Source organism: Saccopteryx leptura, chromosome 13 (assembly GCF_036850995.1).
Source record: "Saccopteryx leptura isolate mSacLep1 chromosome 13, mSacLep1_pri_phased_curated, whole genome shotgun sequence".
NCBI classification, from domain to species: domain Eukaryota; kingdom Metazoa; phylum Chordata; class Mammalia; order Chiroptera; family Emballonuridae; genus Saccopteryx; species Saccopteryx leptura.
This window is the reverse complement of record NC_089515.1, coordinates 9,566,364-9,587,514: the sequence shown is the minus strand read 5'-3', so window position 1 is coordinate 9,587,514 and position 21,151 is coordinate 9,566,364. Positions and strand designations below refer to the sequence as shown.

The window sequence follows — 21,151 nt, the reverse complement described above, 5'->3', positions numbered from 1 at the left end:
ATTCACTCTCTCCATTTCATCCACTTACTTCCATTCATGCATTGACTCTATAAACTGCGTGAGAGCGGAGACTGTCTTCACCAAGGCAACACCGGCGCCTGCAACAGGGCCTGGCGTTGGTGATTGCCCTAAGTTAACTGACCAGAGGCAGAAAGGCTAAATCGGACTTTCTAGCTCTTCTTTCACCATTTCCAGCAAGGTACAGAGGCCTACGAAGTCTCCATCTGAAAAAAACAAACAAACCAGACTTGACAGAAGGAGGCGCAACACTTCCTCCAAGGTACAGCCCAGGCTTATGCACAGCAGCGGAACCTGGAAGAAAGCGGAACCAGGAGTGGCGGAACAAGGTCAGGGAAATCAAGAATGGAACCTGCGTTCGGCGGAACTAAACGGCGGCGCCGGTGGATCCACCCGGAGTACATTTGGACGGAAGAGCCCGAGGCCACCGCTTCCGGAACGCCGGTGGGCTCCGAGATCTTGGTGGACTGCCGTGATGTTTCCTTTCACGGTGAATTTCAAGGTGTCGGCCCGCACCCTCACCGGAGCCCTCAACGCCCACAACAAGGCGGCAGTGGACTGGTGAGGGCGCCGGGTGTCGAGGCGGCAGGGCTTGGCCAGGAGTGTGTGAAGGGAAGGGAAAGTCTGTGAAAGGAACAAGAGCTTGCCCCGGCTGATTAGTTTGGCCTCGCCAGGACTGGGTGCCGCCTTCCTATGCTAGAGATTTTCTTTTCAATGCTGGATTTTTGTTGTTGCTGTAAAAGGAGTAAATGCCCCGTGTGGGAACTTACCGTGTGCATTTTTGCCCTCTTCCCTGGGTCTTTGTTTCTCGCTGCTCTTTCTCCCGCACCTTCAAACATCCATTTCGCTCCCTACCTCTCCTGCGGTTTCCTTCCTCCACGCCCAGTGCCCCCGACCACTGTCTTCCTGGTGCTGCCCTCTTCTTCAGTTATCCCCGTCCCTTCCCTTCCTTCACCCAGCGATGCGCCCTCCTGTCCTAGGCACCTGCTCTCACCTGTCCTTCGCTTCACGTTTACCTTTTTACTGGAAAATAACACTGCAGCTCTGAAAATCAGTAAGTAGACTAATATAAAGCCAAAGTCTAGATAGAGCGGAGGCTGCTGGACATTTTGATCCCAGCATTTGGGAGGCGCTCAGGGTTCGAAGTGGAGTAAGACAAGGAGGATGTCCTCAAAGACAACTAGAGACGGGGAGTGGCTTTCTACTTTCTCACTGGCTCCATATGCAAATCTCTTAGAACCTTTCTTACCCCAATGAAAACCAAATTTCATTAAGCATTTTTTAGCTTAGCTGAACCTTTTATTTAAATGAGGTCATGTAAAAGGCCGACCTTTGGGCTTCAATAATAATTTTACTAATGGTATTACTTATTAGACTTATCATTTATCTAGGATGTCTCTTGGCAAGAGGCCTCTTGCTTTGTTTTACTTAAATTTTAACGTTACTGTTTTGTTAGGGGCTGGCAAGGTCTAATTGCTTATGGATGTCATTCGCTGGTGGTAGTGATTGATTCCAATACTGCCCAAACGCTTCAAGTTTTAGAAAAACACAAAGCTGATGTTGTCAAGGTAAGTCAGATTCCACTTGGGTCCTGTAACATATTGTCTGTTCTGAAGTTTTTAATGTTTTTAGGATCTCAGTAAGTTGTATGTATAAATGTTAAATGATTTTTCTATTTAATAATCTGTTTGGGGTTAACCTAGTATATATTTCCATGCATTTGGCTTAATGTCGATCCAGGGTGAGTTATTACATGCTAGTTCTTAGGTCACTTTAAAGCTGATGGAAAATACCATTTCTGCCATTTGGTGGACAACACACTCATTATTAGTTTTGAGCACTTAGCATGTGCTAAGGAGAGAAGAAGGCAAGCCCTCACGCAGTTCATGGTCTAGTAAGGAAGGATGAAAACACACATACAGTGTGACAAGTGAGACTTGGGTAGTATGCTGTGGGAAGACATGTTACCTAGTTGTAGGGACCTGGGGAGGATCACTGAAGTCCTCATTTTAGGGACCAGTAAACTGAGGGAGGAGCAATGCAGGAAAAAAGAAGAATATACCCAGGGAAACCACTTGCGAAGGGTCACTAAAACACGGGATACACACGTAGGGGTGATGGAGGGGGCGGCCAGACATTCACCTGCCCTGCGAGTGTCATAAGATCATGAAAAAAATCGGATTTCTAAGTAGGAGGCTGATATGATCATATTTGCATTTTAGAAAGACTTCCTCTGGCAGGAGAGGAGGGTCTGTTGGAGAAAGGCAAGACGAGGCAGTGAGATGAGACTTTTGCAGCAAATTCAGCAGAAAATTCTAAGGGCCTGAAAGAAAGCTGAGGCAAGAAGGAGTCTTGTTTAGGAGCTGATTAAGAGGTAAACTTGATATTTTATTAGAGTAACCAACTTTAAGGGAGGGTCAGACTAGAATGATTCCAAAGTTCCTGAGTGACCAGATGGCAGCCTTACAATAAGCTGAGTTTGTGGGAAGTCAGTGGGTTTAAAGTTGCAACACCCAAAATTTGCACCGCCTCAGGCAATTGCCTTATGGTCATCTGAAATTTTTGGAGAGAGTGGAGGTAGAGATTCAAGGTCTTTTATTTATTTATTTGATAGCAGCTTTGAGATACTCTGATCATAAAGTTCACCAATGTAAAGTGTAGCATTCTGTGGTTTTTAGTACAGTCACAGAGTTGGGCAGCCGTGACCACAATCTCATAACTCCAAAAAGAAACCCTGTAGCCATTAACGGTCACCCCCCCACACCTTTTCCCATCCCCCTCATCCTAAGGCGATCACTAATCTTTCTATCCTGTAGATGCACCTACTCTGGACATTTCGTGTAAATAAAATCTGTCCAGTTCTTTCACCTGGCATAATATTTTCAAGACTCATGCATGTTGTATCAGTGTTAGTACTTTGTTATTTTTTTTTTATTGAATAATGTGCCACTTTATGGATAAACCATGTTTATGTATTGATGGGCTTTTTGGGTATTATGAATAATGCTGTTGTGAACATTTCTGTCCTTTTTTGTGTGTGTGAACCTGTGTTTTCATTTCGCTCGAATATATGCCTAGTAATAGAATTACTGATTCCTATGGTAACTGGTATATTTAACTTTTGAGGAACTGCCAGACTTTTCCAGAGAGGCTGCGCTGTTTTACATTCCTATTAGTTGTGTGTGAAGATTCTGATTTGTCTATACCCTCACCAACACTTGTTAATATCTGTCCTTGAACTATAGTCATTCTAGTGGCTTTGAAGTGGTTCTCGTTGTGGTTTTTGTTTGCATTTTACTGATGGCTAATGATACTGAGCATCTGTTCGTGTGCTCATTCGTCATTTGTATATGTTTTTGAGAAATGTCTTGTTAGTCCTTCGCCCGTTTTTAAATTGTATTGTCTTATTATTGAGTTGTAAGAGTTCATGTTTTCTAGATACAAGTTCCTTATAAAATATGTGGTTGGAAGATATTTTCTTTCATTCTGTCAGTTGTCTTTCACTTTTTTGCCTATGTCCTATGAAGCACAAAAGTTTTTAATTTTGTTACAGTTCATTTTATCTAGTTTTTTTGCTTTGTTTAAGAAACCATTGCTTTTTTCAGTGTCAGAAAGGTTTACACCTTTGTTTTCTTCTAAGAATTTTATAGTTTTAGCTCTTACATTAAGGTTCTTGATCCATTTTGAGGAAATTTTTTAATATATATAATGTGAGCTAGGAAAAAATACTATTGATTTTTGTATGTTGACCTGTATCCTGAGATCTTGTTAAACTCATTAGCTATAATAGATTGGGGAGGAATTTTTCATAGAAAATCATGTGATTTGCCAGTAACAGTTTAGTTTTTCATTGCTAATGTGTCCTTTCTTTGCCATACTGCATTGTCTGGGCCCTCTGCAAAGGTGAATAGGAGTGGGGAGCGGATGTTTTGTCCTGTTCCTGAGCCTAGCGGGAAACACGCAGCTTTTCCCTGTTAAGTCTGATGTTAGGTATAGGCGGTTTGTTTGTTTGTTTGTGAAAAATGTCTTTCATATACTCTCTCTCCTTTTCTCTCTCCCCCTTCTTCCCGCCCTCTGCCCGTCCCTCCTGTCTTTTTGGCATTTCTGCAGTTTTCATTTGTGTAGATCTAAGTTTCAGCCTGTTACTATATTCCCTCTGCCTGAAAAAGATGCTTAAAGTTCTTGAGGTATTATAACTAATGTTGGTTGATTCTCTCAGTTTTTATTTGCCTGAGGATGTATGTCACCAGCTGTTTTCCTGTAGTACTTGAAAGGCATTACTCCACTGTCTTCCTGGTCGCGTAATTCTGATGAGGACCACTTGGTTTCTCTGCGGGTGTCTGTAATCATCTGGCTGCCTGCAAGACTCCTTATCCTTGGTTTTCACAGTTTTATTATGATGTGTCTAGGTGATTTAAAAAATACACACACACACACTGCTTGGAATTTATCTAGATGGAATTCAAGTGCTACATGTATATAAATGTACGTATCAACCTCCTTGACGTTAGAGAAAGCAGTGTCTTTTTTTTATTATTATTACAGAGAGAGGGATAGGTAGGGACAGACAGACAGGAACGAAGAGAGATGAGAAGCATCAATCATCAGTTTTTCGTTGCAACACCTTAGTTGTTCATTGATTACTTTCTCATATGTGCCTTGACTGCGGGCCTTCAGCAGACTAAGTAACCCCTTGCTCGAACCAGTGACCTTGGGTCCACGCTGGTGAGCTTTGCTCAAACCAGATGAGTCCGCGCTCATTCTGGCGACCTTGGGGTCTTGAACCTGGGTCCGCATCCTAGTCCAACGCTCTATCCACTATGCCACCGCCTGGTCAGGCAGCAGTTTCTTGAGTAAAGCAGAAAAAGAAAAAATAAATTGGACTATGTCAAAATGTAAAACTGCTTCACAGGACACCACGAGCAAAGTGGACGATTGGGAATTGCAGTGTAAACATGGTTCTCCCCTGTGGAGCTAGCTTATAGTTCATGAGTTGGTGATAGGTTAAAACAAACTAAATAAAAGAATTATGAATTGGCATGTGGTAAATGCTCTGAAGAAAACAAGCAAGATACTGAGCTAGAGGAGAGGGGGCGGGTTGTGGCCCAGGAAAGCCGTGGCTCAGAATGAGGGCGGTTTCATTCCTGACTGTCTGAATTTGATGCTCAGGAGGAATCTGATTTGCACTGGAAATTTTAAGGTCTTTATTTTGAAAATTCTGTTCTCACAATATTGCTAGAAGTATAAAAAGCATATGTTTTGTTTTAGAAAAAAACACCTGTTAACATTTCTCCCCATTTTTTTTTATTATTATAAAGAGGGACAGCCAGAGTTGTTTTATTTTTCTCTGCCAGGTTATTACATCTCTAAGTCTCCTTTTAATTAGGAGACTAGAGTATGGAAAAGCATTCTACTTAGCAATTTGGGGCTTTAGCTGTTCTGTCGCAATTAGGTTTCATGATTGTAACATTTGATAATTAGAATGCCCAAATGGCATACCAGTGATTATTAGCATTTTATGATAAGCTGTTTTACCTGAAGTTCCCAGAATACTAAGGCTGTGCATCATTTTTCATATTTTAAAGGCAGGAACATGGTGATGTTTTCAAAAATATTTTAGTTGCAACCTTAAAAATATCATAAATAATAAAAATGTCTAACTTTCAAGATGGAAACCAGTTTCCTGTTTATTCTTTCTAAATATTTTTGTAATACAGGTGTTGAATATAGTGTGGGTTTGGGTGGATGCTCTTTGAAAATTATGTTTAAGTTCATCCAGTACAAGTATTCACTTATTTTGATTTCTTTTTGATACTAGGTTAAGTGGGCCAGAGAAAATTATCACCATAACATCGGCTCGCCGTATTCCTTGCGCCTCGCTTCTGCTGATGTCAGTGGAAAGATCATTGTCTGGGATGTGGCAGCAGGCGTGGCTCAGTGTGAGATCCAGGAACACGCCAAGCCTATTCAGGGTGAGGAAAGTCTGTGCTCTGTCAGGTGTTTATATTTATCCACTTCCCCTCAGCGTGGTTTTTTTCCATTCATTCCATTTCGTCACTTCCCCCACTTAAGTAAGTGGATTATGTTTAGTGTATTCTACCAGTCTTGAAGCTAGTTTTTTTTTATCCTTATCAGGGTACTTCTGGACATATTTCCTCAAATCTCAGCTGGTTTTGGTTTTAGTAAAATGCATTAATTTCAACATTAGTCTCAGTCAAGCTTGATGAGAAAAGTCAACCTGCTGTAAACAACCTTGTAAATGAAGATATAGTTTAAGTAAACTTGGCCAAACTGCTATTTTGTATTAGCCCTCATCACTTACTTTCTATTAATGGAGATGATCAAAATTTTATTTTCATTTTTGTATAGATCATTTGTTTGCTTGTTTGTTGATTGATCTAAAACCAATACATGAGAGTCTGACGTTAATGATAATGCCTGGGACAGTCTTTGACATAAATTTTTAAGTATCGATTGCTGCAAAGAGCCTTATATTTTCTTTAAAGTAATATTTTAAATTCCTTGCAAATTTTGATCTTGAGATTCTAATGTCCACACAGTTCGTTTTTTTTTTCCCCATTTTTTATTTTTTTGTGTGTGACAGAGAGAGACAGATGGACAGACAGACAGGAAGGGAGAGAGATGAGAAGCATCAATTCTTCGTTGCAGCACCTTAGTTGATTGCTTTCTCATATGTGCCTTGATCGAGGGGCTACAGCAGACCGAGTGACCCCTGGCTTGAGCCAGTGATCTTGGGCTCAAGCCAGTGACCTTGGGGTCTCGAACCTGGGTTCTCCGCATCCTAGTCTGATGCTCTGTCCACTGTGCCACCGCCTGGTCAGGCCACACAGCTCATTTTTATGTAAAAGAACTTTTCCTCTGTAGTCTTGACACATATACATACACACTGGGGGCAGAGGGAAAGTTAAGAGTTTAAGGATTCGTAAAAAGAAAGATCTGAATATCAAGGCCGTGTTATCCAGGTCTTTCTGAAGGACAATGTCTGAGTTTCGCCTCTGTCTGGTCTTGGCAGATGTTCAGTGGTTATGGAGTCAGGATGCTTCCCGGGATTTGCTGCTTGCCATCCACCCGCCAAATTACATCGCGCTCTGGAACGCAGACACGGGCACCAAACTGTGGAAGAAGAGCTATGCCGATAATATCCTGTCTTTTTCTTTTGACCCTTTTGATCCTTCACATTTGACTTGTGAGTAATAGTTTTGTGTGGCAAGTGAGTTGAGGTATTTATAATACCATTAATGCTATTTGCATAAGTTACACGTCGTGTATCTGAAATGTTAAAACAACTGAGCGGAGTGGAGAGGCACATCTCTAAGGTTCTATTCAGCCCCTGCAGCTCCTAATACAGCTACTAAATCATAGCGCATAGCACGGGCAAGGATTTTGATACTTAGAAATTTGAATCAGCAAGCTTGACCTTCCCGGTGTGGAACCTGTGAGTAGAATTAGATTAGCCGGGAGAGAGAGTTGCTGTGACGTTCTAACTCAAACTTCATTAACTTTGTTTCTCTGGAACATTTAAAGGACCTAAGTTAAAGGCTTCATTTAATCGGCCAGACTCAGTTCTTCCTTTAAAAAGCCAGCTGTTGTAATTCATGCCATGTGTGTTGAGTGCCATAACCAGATGCGTGTGGGGAACAGAAGAGCCAAGGCGAGTTTTCCTTGCAGAGCTTTTTTGTGCCAATGTGCTTTAGACCCTTTACTGAGCTCCTCATCCAAACACTAGGTTTGTTTTTAGGCAGACATTTTTAGGACTAAATTATTTAGAAAATGGTTTATTCGATTATCCAACAGATATTTCTTGAGCTGTTATTATATGTCAGGCCTTTTCTGGGACCTAGAACATATCGGTGGAACATGACAAGAATTCCTGCCCTCGTCACGTTTGCATTCTAGTGAGAGGGTCAGAGCCTAGACTCGGAGCATAAGGAGTTAATAAAGGCTAGTATAGTAAGAGGTTGTTAGTGGCATGACAAAAGTAAGACAGGGTAAAGGGAATGGGAGAATGGGGTGTGGGAGAGTGGGCAGGTTGTTGTGTTAGGTCGTGGACCTCTGTTGGCACTCTGCCTTTACTCTAGATACAATGAGGAGGAAAGACTACTTTGAGGGATCATTTCTATAGTTTGTTACTAGAGAAGAAGGACACTTTATACATCCCACGGTTCAACCTGGTGCTCTAGAAGAAAGAGGAAATGTATTTAAACTGAGTAGCTCATGATGATCATAAAAAATTTGTACCATCAAATCAAATATTTGAACTTAGCTGAATGAGCTATGCAGAGCCTCTGTGTAATATATGTAGATTTTATATTCAAAAAAGCGTTTAGATTTTGAAGTTAGGGGATATAACAAGGGAAGGTTTTTATTGAAAATCTGTGCACTGAATTATTTGGAAGAACAAACATTTGTTCTTTCTGCCAGTAACCTTCTGGTATATTTTAATACAAAACATGAATTTAGAATGCTGATCGTGGGGCCTCTGACGAATTGTAATGGACCACTGTTTCACTTCAAGTGGGAGAACATTTCTGCTCTGTGGTGATTACACAACACTTCCCATTCTGTGTTATTAACATTATCATTACCTTGCTCTCAGAATTGGAAACACTGTGCTAAACGTGATTGACCTTGAATCAGCGGTCTGCTTCTCTATGTCTAGTGCTCGCCAGCGAGGGCATTGTGTTCATCTCAGACTTCTCCCCGTCCAAGCCTCCGGCAGGCCCTGGGAAAAAAGTCTACATCTCCAGCCCACACTCGAGCCCGGCTCATAACAAGCTGGCTGCAGCCACGGGGGCTAAGAAGGCTCTTCATAAAGTCAAAATCTTGATCACTCAGGAGAAACCTAGGTCAGTTACAGTGTAAAACTAGCAACAACATTCGTCTGTTTATCATCTGTTCTTGCAAAAGTCAATTTTGAACCGTATTAAGATTGATTTTCTTCTTCATCACTTCCTTTCATTTCCACTTATGAACTTACAAAAGGAAAATATTTTTTGTCTCCTTTCATAAGAGGAGACTTGGCATTTAACGCGGCTCCTTTCTTTCCACTAATGGTGCCAAATTCCCCCCACTGATATTTTACAGATTAAAATTTTGACTTCCGATTTTTACTTTTGAAAATATGAGATGAATATTCTAATATCGTGGGTATTGAATATATTTGAAATTTGAAGATAAAATCTGGATTTTCATTTTATTTATTTATTTATTTATTTTTGTATTTTTCTGAAGCTGGAAACGGGGAGAGACAGTCAGACAGACTCCCGCATGCACCTGACTGGGATCCACCCGGCACGCCCACCAGGGGCGACGCTCTGCCCACCAGGGGGCGATGCTCTGCCCCTCCGGGGCGTCGCTGTGTTGCGACCAGAGCCACTCTAGCGCCTGGGGCAGAGACCAAGGAGCCATCCCCAGCGCCCGGGCCATCTTTGCTCCAATGGAGCCTTGGCTGCGGGAGGGGAAGAGAGAGACAGAGAGGAAGGAGGGGGTGGGGGGTGGAGAAGCAAATGGGCCCTTCTCCTGTGTGCCCTGGCCGGGAATTGAACCCGGGTCCCCTGCACACCAGGCCGACGCTCTACCGCTGAGCCAACCGGCCAGGGCTGGATTTTCATTTTAAATACATTTTCCTGACTTCAGTCCCATTAGCTGTAAAATATGGGTATTTTTCTTTTGCATATAAAGATGTTCTCATCCTGGTTAAGGGCCAGGATTCTAGAGGAGACTATAGATATATGACTCTGAAGATTGTTTAATTTTGCTCAAATTTCTCTCTCCCAGTCTCTAAAATGGTGTTTAAAAGGAGTTCACAGGGTTGCTGTAAGGATTAATACACACAATAACTTAATAGTTAACATAGTGGCTGATACTTAGTAAGCATTAGTTTGGTAAAAGCTAGCTATTATTGTTCATGTCAGAAATTGCAACTGAATATTTATTTTAAGTAACTGATTTTATGAATTAGAAATATAGTGTGTCCATAAAAGCATGGTGCACTTTTGACCGGTCACAGGAAAGCAACAAAAGATGATAGAAGTATGAAATCTACACCAAATAAAAGGAAAACTCTCCCAGTTTCATACCTATTCAGTGCAGTTCGATGTGGGCTCACGCACAGATTTTTTAAGGCTCCTTAGGTAGCTATCCCGTATAGACTCTACAGACTCGTCACTGACTGATGGCCTACCAGAATGGGGTTTCTCCACCAAACTGCTGATTTCCTTCAATTGCTTATCCCACCAAGTAATGTTATTCCTATGTGGTGGCACTTCGTTATAAACGCACCAATATTCACGTTGCACTTTGGTCACGGATTCGAATTTAGCGAGCCACAGAACACACTGAACTTTCCTCTGTACCATCCACATCTCGACTGGCATGGCTGTGTGCTGCTCTGCTGTATACATGGTGTTGCGTCATCATCTGCGCATGCTGCCACATCATCCTACAGAAACTGGGAGGGTTTTCCTTTTATTTGGTGCAGATTTCACATTTCTATCGTCTTGTGTTTTTTCCTGTGACCGGGTCAAAAGTGCACCATGACTTGACGGACACACTGTAGATTTCTGTCTTTTTACCAAAGTTATTCTTATATTTTTATTGTTCTGGTAGTTTTTTTGGCATTTGTTTTAAAAGAGTCTCATGTTTAATATGCTAATATTATTCTATCTAGACTTTGTGGATAATCACCTGAAAAATATATGGTAAAATACAAGTTGCTCTACAAATACCTTTTGAATTTATATGCAAATGTAAATTTTTTCATGTTAAACCGTAGGCTGGTTAAGTTTACTCATTTATTCTTCACCCTGTGCCAAAATAATTTAAAATTGCTCCTTAAGTATCTTTAGAGAACTTTCCATTTATTCTTTTATTCTGTCTCAAATAAATTATTGTGTAATCAGAGTGGTTTTATACATTGTGATTTATATATGTTGCATTTTATGTCGTCTGAATCATGTTCATCCTGAGTTTTAGGGAAATGAGTTCTTTTTCCCTTCAACTAGAAGTGCTCTGGGTGTTTTCACATACATTATTACGTATACTTTTGCTACAGTCCTGTGTAGTAGCACTGTTCCCATTTTATAAATTCAGAAATTGTGTCTCCCATGGTTTTGAATGTTACTCAGCTCACTGAAACAAGAAATGGCAGAGCCAGATTCTGATGCAGTCCATATCCCTCTCTCTAGTCCTCTAATCTTTATTTTAAATTTCAGAACCTTTTAATAACATTATGTAAAAATTAGAACACAACTGTATGTCTATTCCTATTGAAATATATTTTCCATAAGAAGGTTGTGTTGACATATACGTAATAATCACAAATTACTAAAATTATTTTTGAGACTCTTTTATAATCTTCGTATAATTTTATATATTATTTACACAGAAGAAAGTTCTGTTAGTAAAATACACTTTGTTTCAGCAAGATTTAGGACAGCGTAAAAGGAAGGAAAGCAGAGTAGAGGAAGGACTTGTCCATTTCACAGATGACCCCTGCGCCAGTGGCCCTAATTACCCTAACTGTCTGTTTTATTCCTGAGTCTTGATTTCAGCATTCTGGTTAGTACTTCTAATTGCAAACTAAGACTAAAACTACTATCTTATGAATGCCTAATATATCATAGACTTTTCAGATCATCTTATAGACTTAATATTACTACTTTAAACACATCTCAACCTATGTGGTATTATTGTCATAATTTGGATTGTGGCCCATTAAGTTTTAGGTACTAGCCCCGTTGGTCATTCCATGAACAATTGAACATTCTCATTGACAGTTTTTATGTGAAAAGTACAAAATTCAAGCCCTGGCCAGTTGGCTCACAGGAGAAGTACCCATCTGCTTCTCTACCCTTACCCCTCTCCTTTCTCTCTCTCTCTTCCCTTCCCGCAGCCAAGGCTCCATTGGAGCAAAGTTGGCCCCAGGTGCTGAGGATGGCTCCATGGCCTCCGCCTCAGGCACTAGAATGGCTCTGGTTGCAACGAAGCAATGCCCCCTAGTGGGCATGGTGGGTGTATCCCAGTCGGGTGCATGCAGGAATCTGTCTCTCTACCTCCCCGCTTCTCACTTCAGAAATATACCCCCCAAAAAAGTTCAAAATTCAATTCTTTATTAGCTTTTTCTGATAGGAATCAAGTCTTGGACTCATATCTGAATGCCTAAAGTAAACGTTTGCTTTTTTCAGTGCTGAATTCATGACACTCAATGATTGCCTTCAGTTGTCATATCTGCCTTCCAAAAGGAATCACATGTTGTTACTCTATCCTCGAGAGATTTTAATCCTTGACCTTGAGGTGAATCAAACAGTGGGTGTGATTGCAATAGAACGAACAGGAGTTCCATTTCTGCAGGTATCAACAGTTCATAAATTACCTCTCTTGATGTTGACTGTGAATGTTCTATAGAGAAAAACCAGAATCATAAAAGTTCTTCATTAGGCTTTCTCTTTTCTATTTAAAAATTAAGTGTTATGTTACATTTCCTTTTTTTTTTTTTCCACTTTTGATTGGTTTGATTTACCCTAGAAAGTCGACTGACTGATCTGCAAATATTTATTGAACTACTTAAGTTACATGGATAAAGACACATTTTTTATGATTATAAATGGATTTTTTAAAATGTTCATTTAGTTTTAAAACTTCAGGATTACGTGGTATATTTTTATTTCTCTGTTTTGTTTTGTTTTTTTTTGCCAGTACTGTCTAAATAAGGTTATGAGTTTCAGAGCATATACTCTTTAATCTATTGTGTTTTAAAAATAAATGGATCATTTATTTAAAGGTAATACCCTGCTTTCAACGTGATGGCTTATTTTGCCTCCATGAAAATGGTTGTATAACTTTACGTGTTCGGAGATCTTACAATAGTATTTTCACCACTTCAAATGAGGAACCAGGTAAGTTGATATCTCACAATAATTTTAATCATATTTTCTTCAGAATTATTTTATAAAGCAAGTAACAGCCAAATCATAGAGTTCATGGTAATCCTGGCCTTGAGAAAGAATATGGTTGTACTATGGGGCATGAAAATGAAACACAAGGCCAAGAGTAATCTCTTGGTGTTACAGTAGTGCCTGTCTAGTGTACAGCAAAGAAAGTAATATTTTGTAATTCCTTCTTGATCGTTTCCAGAGGCCAAGTAGATATTATCTTTTTTTTTTTTTTTTTTTTTTCATTTTTCTGAAGCTGGAAACGGGGAGAGACAGTCAGACAGACTCCCGCATGCACCCGACTGGGATCCACCCGGCACGCCCACCAGGGGGCGATGCTCTGCCCATCCTGGGCGTCGCCATGTTGCGACCAGAGCCACTCTAGTGCCTGAGGCAGAGGCCACAGAGCCATCCCCAGCGCCCGGGCCATCTTTGCTCCAATGGAGCCTTGGCTGCGGGAGGGGAAGAGAGAGACAGAGAGGAAAGCGCGGCGGAGGGGTGGAGAAGCAAATGGGCGCTTCTCCTGTGTGCCCTGGCCGGGAATCGAACCCGGGTCCTCCGCACGCTAGGCCGACGCTCTACCGCTGAGCCAACCGGCCAGGGCCGTAGATATTATCTTTTGTGAATTTTTTCTTTAGTACAAGCCCAACCTTGTATATGTACGTTTGTTATTGCACTGCTTTGACTTTTCATCCGCTTTAGGACATGGGTGAAGAAGTCTCCGGGCCATTCAGTTGTCAGTTTCAGTCTTAACCTGGGGAATAGAAATCATGTTTTGTGAAATAATGGACTATGTAATATTGAAAGTGACTTTAGACCCTGGCCGGTTGGCTCAGTGGTAGAGCGTCGGCCTAGCGTGCGGAGGACCCGGGTTCGATTCCCGGCCAGGGCACACAGGAGAAGCGCCCATTTGCTTCTCCACCCCTCCGCCGCGCTTTCCTCTCTGTCTCTCTCTTCCCCTCCCGCAGCCAAGGCTCCATTGGAGCAAAGATGGCCCGGGCGCTGGGGATGGCTCCTCGGCCTCTGCCCCAGGCGCTAGAGTGGCTCTGGTCGCAATATGGTCGCAATATGGCGACGCCCAGGATGGGCAGAGCATCGCCCCCTGGTGGGCAGAGCGCCGCCCCATGGTGGGCATGCCGGGTGGATCCCGGTCGGGCGCATGCGGGAGTCTGTCTGACTGTCTCTCCCTGTTTCCAGCTTCAGAAAAATGAAAAAAAAAAAAAGAAAGTGACTTTAACATCTTTTGTAAAGTACAATTATTTTTAGGCTTATAGACCACTGTAAATTACGATGGTCTAAAGTGCACTTTATTATTTCATATGTCACTGTTCAAAGCATTTTCATTTAGAAGTATTTAAAAACAAGCTATGATTTATAGATATTTTGGAAATTAAACTTGGTGTATATAATCATTAAGGTAATTAGTTATCTTTATATTCTGAATAAATTAGTAATAATCAGGGAAGCCATTTTTGACAAATTTTCCATTAGTGAAGGAATGATAACCTTTTTAGTCGAGGTTTTATTCAGAGAAGAAGAAATACTAGTGGTAGTGACATGGATGCTTTCTGATGTTGAAAAGAAAACAATGTTGTGTTAAGATCCAGATCCTGTCCAGGAACTGACCTATGATTTACGAAGCCAGTGTGATGCGATCCGGGTGACCAAAACTGTCCGTCCCTTCAGTATGGTGTGTTGTCCGGTCAATGAGAACGCGGCTGCGCTCATCGTGAGTGACGGGAGGGTCATGATATGGGAGCTGAAGTCCGCCGTTTGCAATCGGAACTCACGGAGCAGGTAAACAAAGCACTGGGCTCGTCTCTTTGTGTTCTGTGTTTTTAAAAGTTACCAGAATCATAAAAAAATAGGAGGGACCTTTTAAAATAATAAAAATATTTTAAAACGGACACTTCGATTAATAGGGAATTATGTAAACCTGCTAGAGCTATTTCAGCTATGGGTAAGAAAAAGAGGTGGAATGCCCTGATCTGCAATTAGTAGTTTGTTACAATCACTATCATATGATGCACAGTGTAAGTGTATAAAACCTGTAATTATTATGTCTTTGCAGTAGCTCTGGTGTGTCACCTCTGTATTCACCAGTGTCCTTCTGTGGGATTCCTGTGAGCGCGCTGCAGAACAAGCTCCCAGACCTCTCCCTGGACAACATGATCGGTGAGCTTTGCTTTCTTCTCTGACTTTCGTGTTAGGTATTCTTTTTGAAGGGTAAAATGAATAGTCGCTGATTAGCAATTATTATAAAGTCAAAGTTAATACCCGAGAAACTAAAATTTAGAGAGCCGAGTCTCATACATTCTAGAAATGCAGTAAATATTTATTGAGGAGTAATAAAGTAACTGAGCAGAATTAGAAAAAATTATACCTTTTCAATGTACATATACCTTTTTTTATTTACATATTGGTGATTCTTACTTTCAACAAATATTTATTTGAAGTTGAAATACTGCTTCCAACTTATTTAATTATTATAGGGCTAGTATATATTAAAGGAGGAATGAAGATTTGTGATTTCAAATGTTTTACAACTAGAAATTATAAATATGCCAAGCCATGTTGATGCTTAATTCTTTTAAAATTGTGGCTGTTGTTTATAAAGGATTTTCTGTGTCATTATTTGTTCTTCCATAACTTAATTGAAAATTGATACTACTTAGTAGGTTGTTTTGTTTAAATGCTTGATAGGTGATCTGCAAGAAAGAGCATTACTTTATTAATATTTTTAATTAGAGATGACATTTATGAGGTGCCTGTTACTATGGTAAGTGCTGTGCTAAATGCTCTGTATATTACCCTGAACAATCCTGCAAGGTAGGTAATATTATTTCCACTTGATGTGGAAACTGAGACCCAGAGAGATTTAAAACTCTTGCTCAGAAGCACACATTCAGTAAGTGGAAAAGCCAAAACATGACCCTGTTCACCTTGGACTGGAGCAGGGGTCCCCAAACTTTTTACACAGGGGGCCAGTTCACTGTCCCTCAGACCGTTGGAGGGCCGCCACATACAGTGCTCCTCTCACTGACCACAAATGAAAGAGGTGCCCCTTCTGGAAGTGCGGCGGGGGAGGGGGGGATAAATCGGCCCACGGGCCATAGTTTGGGGACACCTGGACTGGAGCCTGCCCCGTGGCCATGGCCTCCAGTCCAGGCTGCTCCACTGTGATCTTAGGCGGGACCTGACCTTACAGGACTCCTTATGATTCCTGTAAGTTGTAAAGTCTTTGTGCTCAATGACACTAACTTCTGTATTTAAAATTCTTTACCTTCCAGACATAAATCCATATTAGGAAGTTTAGATACATACTTGTTTTGCAAAATGCATTTTATCAGTAACACAATTTTCTCAGTTAATTGCCCTTGTCTGCACTTGATAAAAACATTAAATTGAAAAGAATCATAAACACACACATGCACAGAACTAATCAGTTAAATGAAAGATGTTGAAATTTTATGCTGTTTAAGTATCTAAGTGTTATAAATTACATTTTTTAAGAGACAAGGATAGATTGCATGACAGTTCTTGGCAGTGTAGTTCATTTAAAAGTATTAAATAAAGCTTTGTTACTGGAAAACATTTTAATTAAAACTTTTAATTAAACTTAATTTGAAATTTACTGTGTACTTTGTGATAATTGAAAGCAATTCAGCTAAATACAGAGGCCTGATTTATATTCATTGGGTAAAGGCTGATGCTTGTTAAGGCCTGCCCTGCCCTACCTTGTGAATTGCCTCTGTGGAAGATGCTGGAACAGAAATATGGCAGTTCTCAGGAGCCGACCTCAAGATACTGAGGGTTGGTAAACATGTACCCACCTGTTGAACTTCCCATCCCTTTACACCCTGTCTTTTGTAATCAAAGATTGATATTAATTATAGGAGTGATCCTAAGAGGTCATATTATTTGCATTAAATTGATGGCCATTCTTTTTTGTGTATCTTCTGGATTTTGAAATAACGTTATTATTAAAATAACTTTATGGCCTCAAAAGATTGAGTCCCATTACCCACTCCTAGTAATTATTTACATTTTTTCCTTTCACAGTTTATATTGTGTGTATATACATAAGTACACTCATGTATTCTTTATTATGTATTTTTGACAATGTAATCCCAGTGGTCAGTGGTGACTTAGAAAGAAAAGTTGTTTACCCTTGTTAGTAAGTGGTACTGATTTTGTTGTACTATTCATATTCACATTTTGTTACACTGGTTTTTATTGTAGCTGTATTTTTAGTTTGAGATTGATAACCTAAGTATGAATATTATATCTGAAAGTTACTGCATTTAATATTTAACTCTCGACAGTTATAGGTTATATGCAATATATATTATTTTACATATAGTGTATTTAATTATAAAGCTTAAATTTTGTGATTGTATGGAAAGAGTAAGATTTGTTATTAGAAAGAGTTCTTGAATCTGTTGTTTGTGATTACTGATTTTCTGTACACTTTTAGAAGTGCATCGATTGAAATTAAGCCTTTAGAAAGTGCTACAAGGTTTCACTACGTAAGCTGTCTTGACTTGCATTTGGTGCCCTAATACCAGGAGTTCTGGCTGAAACAGTGTTCTTAGAAGACAGAGAGGAGCAGTTCTGGATAGGGATACTCTGGAGTGCCGTACCCTTTGAGCTGTCAGCCGATGCAGTCAGTCCCATAGCCAGGTACAGAGCCGTTGTGTAGTTACAGCCCTAGGGTGCTGTCTTGTACCTTCCGGACCTGAATGTTTTTTTCTAGGCACGAAGAGTATTTCCAGTGAAGTTTTTTAGACTTTGAAGATCAGCGTGCCTTATAGTTACTGTATTGGTGGTTTGATTACCATCCAGGGCAAAGCGCCATTGCTGGGGAAGAGCATCCCAAAGGCTCGGCGCTGCAGGAGGTGCAGCTCAAGTTCCTGCTCACAGGGCTGCTCTCGGGGCTGCCCTCGCCGCAGTTCACGGTCCGCATGTGCCCGCCGCTGACCACCAAAAACATCAAGATGTACCAGCCTCTGCTTGCCGTTGGTAGGTAGTGGGCCTGTTTTCTTTTTCCGTTCTTCGTGCACGTTTTACGTTTATGAGACAGGTGACTTTGCTAGTTACTAGAAAATCCTTTTTTATCTTTGAGACTAAAGAGGAAGAAGCTAAGTGAAATCATGTAAAATACTCACCTTAAAATATATTTCTTTCTTTCTGTCCTTGGAAGTCACCCATGGTGTTATTTATTTTTAATCACAGTGGTAATCTATCCACCAGACACAGAACGGTGGGGACCCTGGCACTAGGGTCCCTTTCTGAAAGGTCGGGAGGATAGTCCTTGTGTGGTGCTGAGTCCGGACTCCTTGTCTTCCCTTGGACCACCCCAGCGTCTCTCTGTGACTGTCATTGTGTATTGGGTTTTTGCTGACTGATTAATGTAGTCACAGTTAATAGTTAAATTTTAACAGCAGTGTTCCTTTGCTACAATTGTATATTAGAAGTTGTTTAAGGTGTCTATGGGCTCTGTAAACAAAGATTTGCCTGTTGGATTGAAATTGCATATTTTTGTGTTGTAGACAGAAAAAATGGTCTGGGTTTCCACTTGCTGTCACATTAATTTCAGAGTAATGTGAATAATTTCCTTTAGAGAAAAAATAAACATTTTAATTTGCCATTAAAATACAAGGTTCAAATGCATTTCTCAAATATCAAAAAGTAATATATTGTTTAAAATTTTTGTAAAGATGCTATTTGTTGGCTTCTGGCTTTCTCCCAGGTCTATAAACTGGTTTGTGATTTTTTTCCCCCTGAAATGAAACCCTGACCACATTTATTTTGTTGCTGGTATGTCTGAGTTATGCTGGTATGTCAGCTCAGTGGCTGGCTTGTGAGGATTGAAGGCTCATTGGAGTATTATTATTTGGCAGTATTGTTTTTATTCCATTTTTTCATTACTATCTTCTGCAAGCAACTTGAATTTTAAGGTTCAGTAGTCCATGTGTACATATGACCAGCTTTATATAAATGCAGTAAATGCTTAATTTTTGCTTTAGAAGCTACTGATATTAAAATCCCATAGAAATTTAATAGGATTTGTCAGTGTACAATGTATGTAGTAGGTCAGTATGCTTAATTTGTCAGGATTTTTTGCGTTACTTGAAATTATTTCTTGGGACAGCTTGATGATAAGAGCTAAGTCAGGGCCTGAGGCCTCTCTTGTAGAATAAGCTCTATTGTACTGGTTTATAATGAGTATCAAGTTGTTTACTGAACTCAGTATAATGAAGTAAAAGCAAAAATATAAACTAAGTGCCTCAGTCTTTGCAGATCACTAGAGAAGATGAGTACTAGAAAGTGTGGCGTAGGTGATAAATGGAAACAAGTATAATACTATATTTTTCTAGAACAGTTTTACAAAATATTTCTGAAGCTTTATTCAGCCCAGTAAGCTAAAATTGAAAGTAGCCTGCCATTTTTACCTCCATTTTATTATTATATTCTATTGTTGTTTCTGCATTTATTGCTTTGTATGAATTCATTAATCCCTTTAAGTCATGTGCAGTGAGAAAGTGATTGTTTGACCAATGATACTGTTCACTCTCTTGCTTAACTTATAAAAGCAGTTTGAGGATTGAAATATTACTTTCTCAAGTATGGCTGTGTCCCTTTTAATTAAATTTTAGACATTCTACCCAAGATCATAAGCTTCAGACAAAACAACTATGAACCATAATTACAGTAATAGAAATAGCAACAATCATATGCTTACTTTGTGTCAGGCACTGTTCTAAGTGTTTTATATATGTGTTCTCATTTAATGTCCAGAAAATAGGTTATCTGTTCCCCCTGTTAAAGGGATGGAAACACATGTAGTGTGGGCAAGTAGGTGGTCAGCGTTCAGGGCCGAGTCAGGGCTTGACCTCAGGCTCTTTTGACTGCAGAATCCAGTTAACTATTTTTACCATCTCTTTGTGATGTATTTAATATAAATGACAAAACAAAAACAAAATTCTTCCAAACAAAAAATAGAACTGGTCAATGAGTTCTACTAGGAGCCCTTTTTGAAGACTAGCTATAATAAACATTCCAAATTTCAAAAAGTGTAATCTCCATGTGTAAGAAAGCTTAAAGTGCTTCTTCAAATTTTATGTGTGGCAGTAGGTTTTGAAATCTGTGAAAATCGATCCTTTGACTTAGGTAAGAGTTCAGAGCACGTGAGATTAGGCCCATTTTTGATAAGAAGGAGGACAAAAAATTGCTGTCTTTTTTTTATCACATACCTTTGGTCCCTTTTATAAAAGATAAATGTAAAATCTTGAGAAAAGACTTGTGTTGGAAAGTTCTGGAACTCCCCCTCAATAAAGACTTCTGTGACCACGCCATTTTTGTAGGTACAGGTAATGGCTCTGTCCTGGTGTACCATCTCACTAGTGGGCTTCTGCACAAGGAGCTGAGCGTCCACTCGTGTGAAGTCAGGTGAGTGTCATGGTGTCATTGACCTCACAGACACATGGGACTCCAGCAGGGGGTTCTCATCGCTCCTCTCCACCGAGACTCTGCCATGGTGATTATTTGACTGTGCACACTTGGGGTAATAAATATTCATGTCCAGCTAATGGCTATGCTAATCAAGGATGAGTACTAATTGTCTGCTTTTTGTAAAGGGCATTATGCAGTGGAGATTTTTCTCTCTTTTTGCTGTGTCTTAATTGTTTCTCTTAAGGTTCAGGTTGTTTTCTTAGTGGAACTCACCATTTCCTTGCTCAGGTTTATTTAGTTTGTTTTTCATTTCTATAATCTGCTTATGAAAATTTGCATAAAGTCATTTTAATAATCTCATTTATTTTTTTGTTTAAGCACCATCAGAAAAGGACCTAAACTGCGTAACATTTATTCTTTCGTTTCGAGATGTGTGAGCTTTCTTATGAGTGTGCAGACATTGTGAGGGAGGGCTAAAAGGGTCTCGGTGGCTTGTTTGGCTGATTTAATGACTGTTTTCCTTTTTATGCCTGAGTAAGGATGGAATGTGAAGTTATACATGTATGATGTAAAGTTATTAAATTACCAGTATTTTCTGATGATCTTTAACAAAATATTAGAAAGGCCATTTTCTGTCTTATGTACATTATATAAACATAGGTCCCATATATAGGTTAAAATTCTTAGTGATCCCCTTAAACCAGTGGTCAGTAAACCACGGCTTG

At 40.0% G+C, this 21,151-nt stretch overlaps 1 protein-coding gene across 2 annotated transcripts in view; it reads left to right on the top strand.

The window, feature by feature from the left end:
• Positions 1-440: 440 nt before the first annotated feature.
• WDR11 (WD repeat domain 11) overlaps positions 441-21,151 on the top strand; it is a 52,272-nt gene continuing 31,561 nt past the window's right edge. For both annotated transcript variants that reach the window (XM_066354564.1, XM_066354565.1), the window contains exons 1-11: positions 441-579; positions 1,475-1,586; positions 5,837-5,990; positions 7,052-7,225; positions 8,699-8,885; positions 12,225-12,390; positions 12,821-12,935; positions 14,573-14,768; positions 15,043-15,146; positions 17,817-17,993; positions 20,339-20,423. In XM_066354564.1, coding sequence (XP_066210661.1) covers positions 494-579; positions 1,475-1,586; positions 5,837-5,990; positions 7,052-7,225; positions 8,699-8,885; positions 12,225-12,390; positions 12,821-12,935; positions 14,573-14,768; positions 15,043-15,146; positions 17,817-17,993; positions 20,339-20,423 — 1,556 coding nt within the window. In that variant the 5' untranslated portion in view covers positions 441-493. The remainder of the gene's footprint in view (positions 580-1,474; positions 1,587-5,836; positions 5,991-7,051; positions 7,226-8,698; positions 8,886-12,224; positions 12,391-12,820; positions 12,936-14,572; positions 14,769-15,042; positions 15,147-17,816; positions 17,994-20,338; positions 20,424-21,151) is intronic.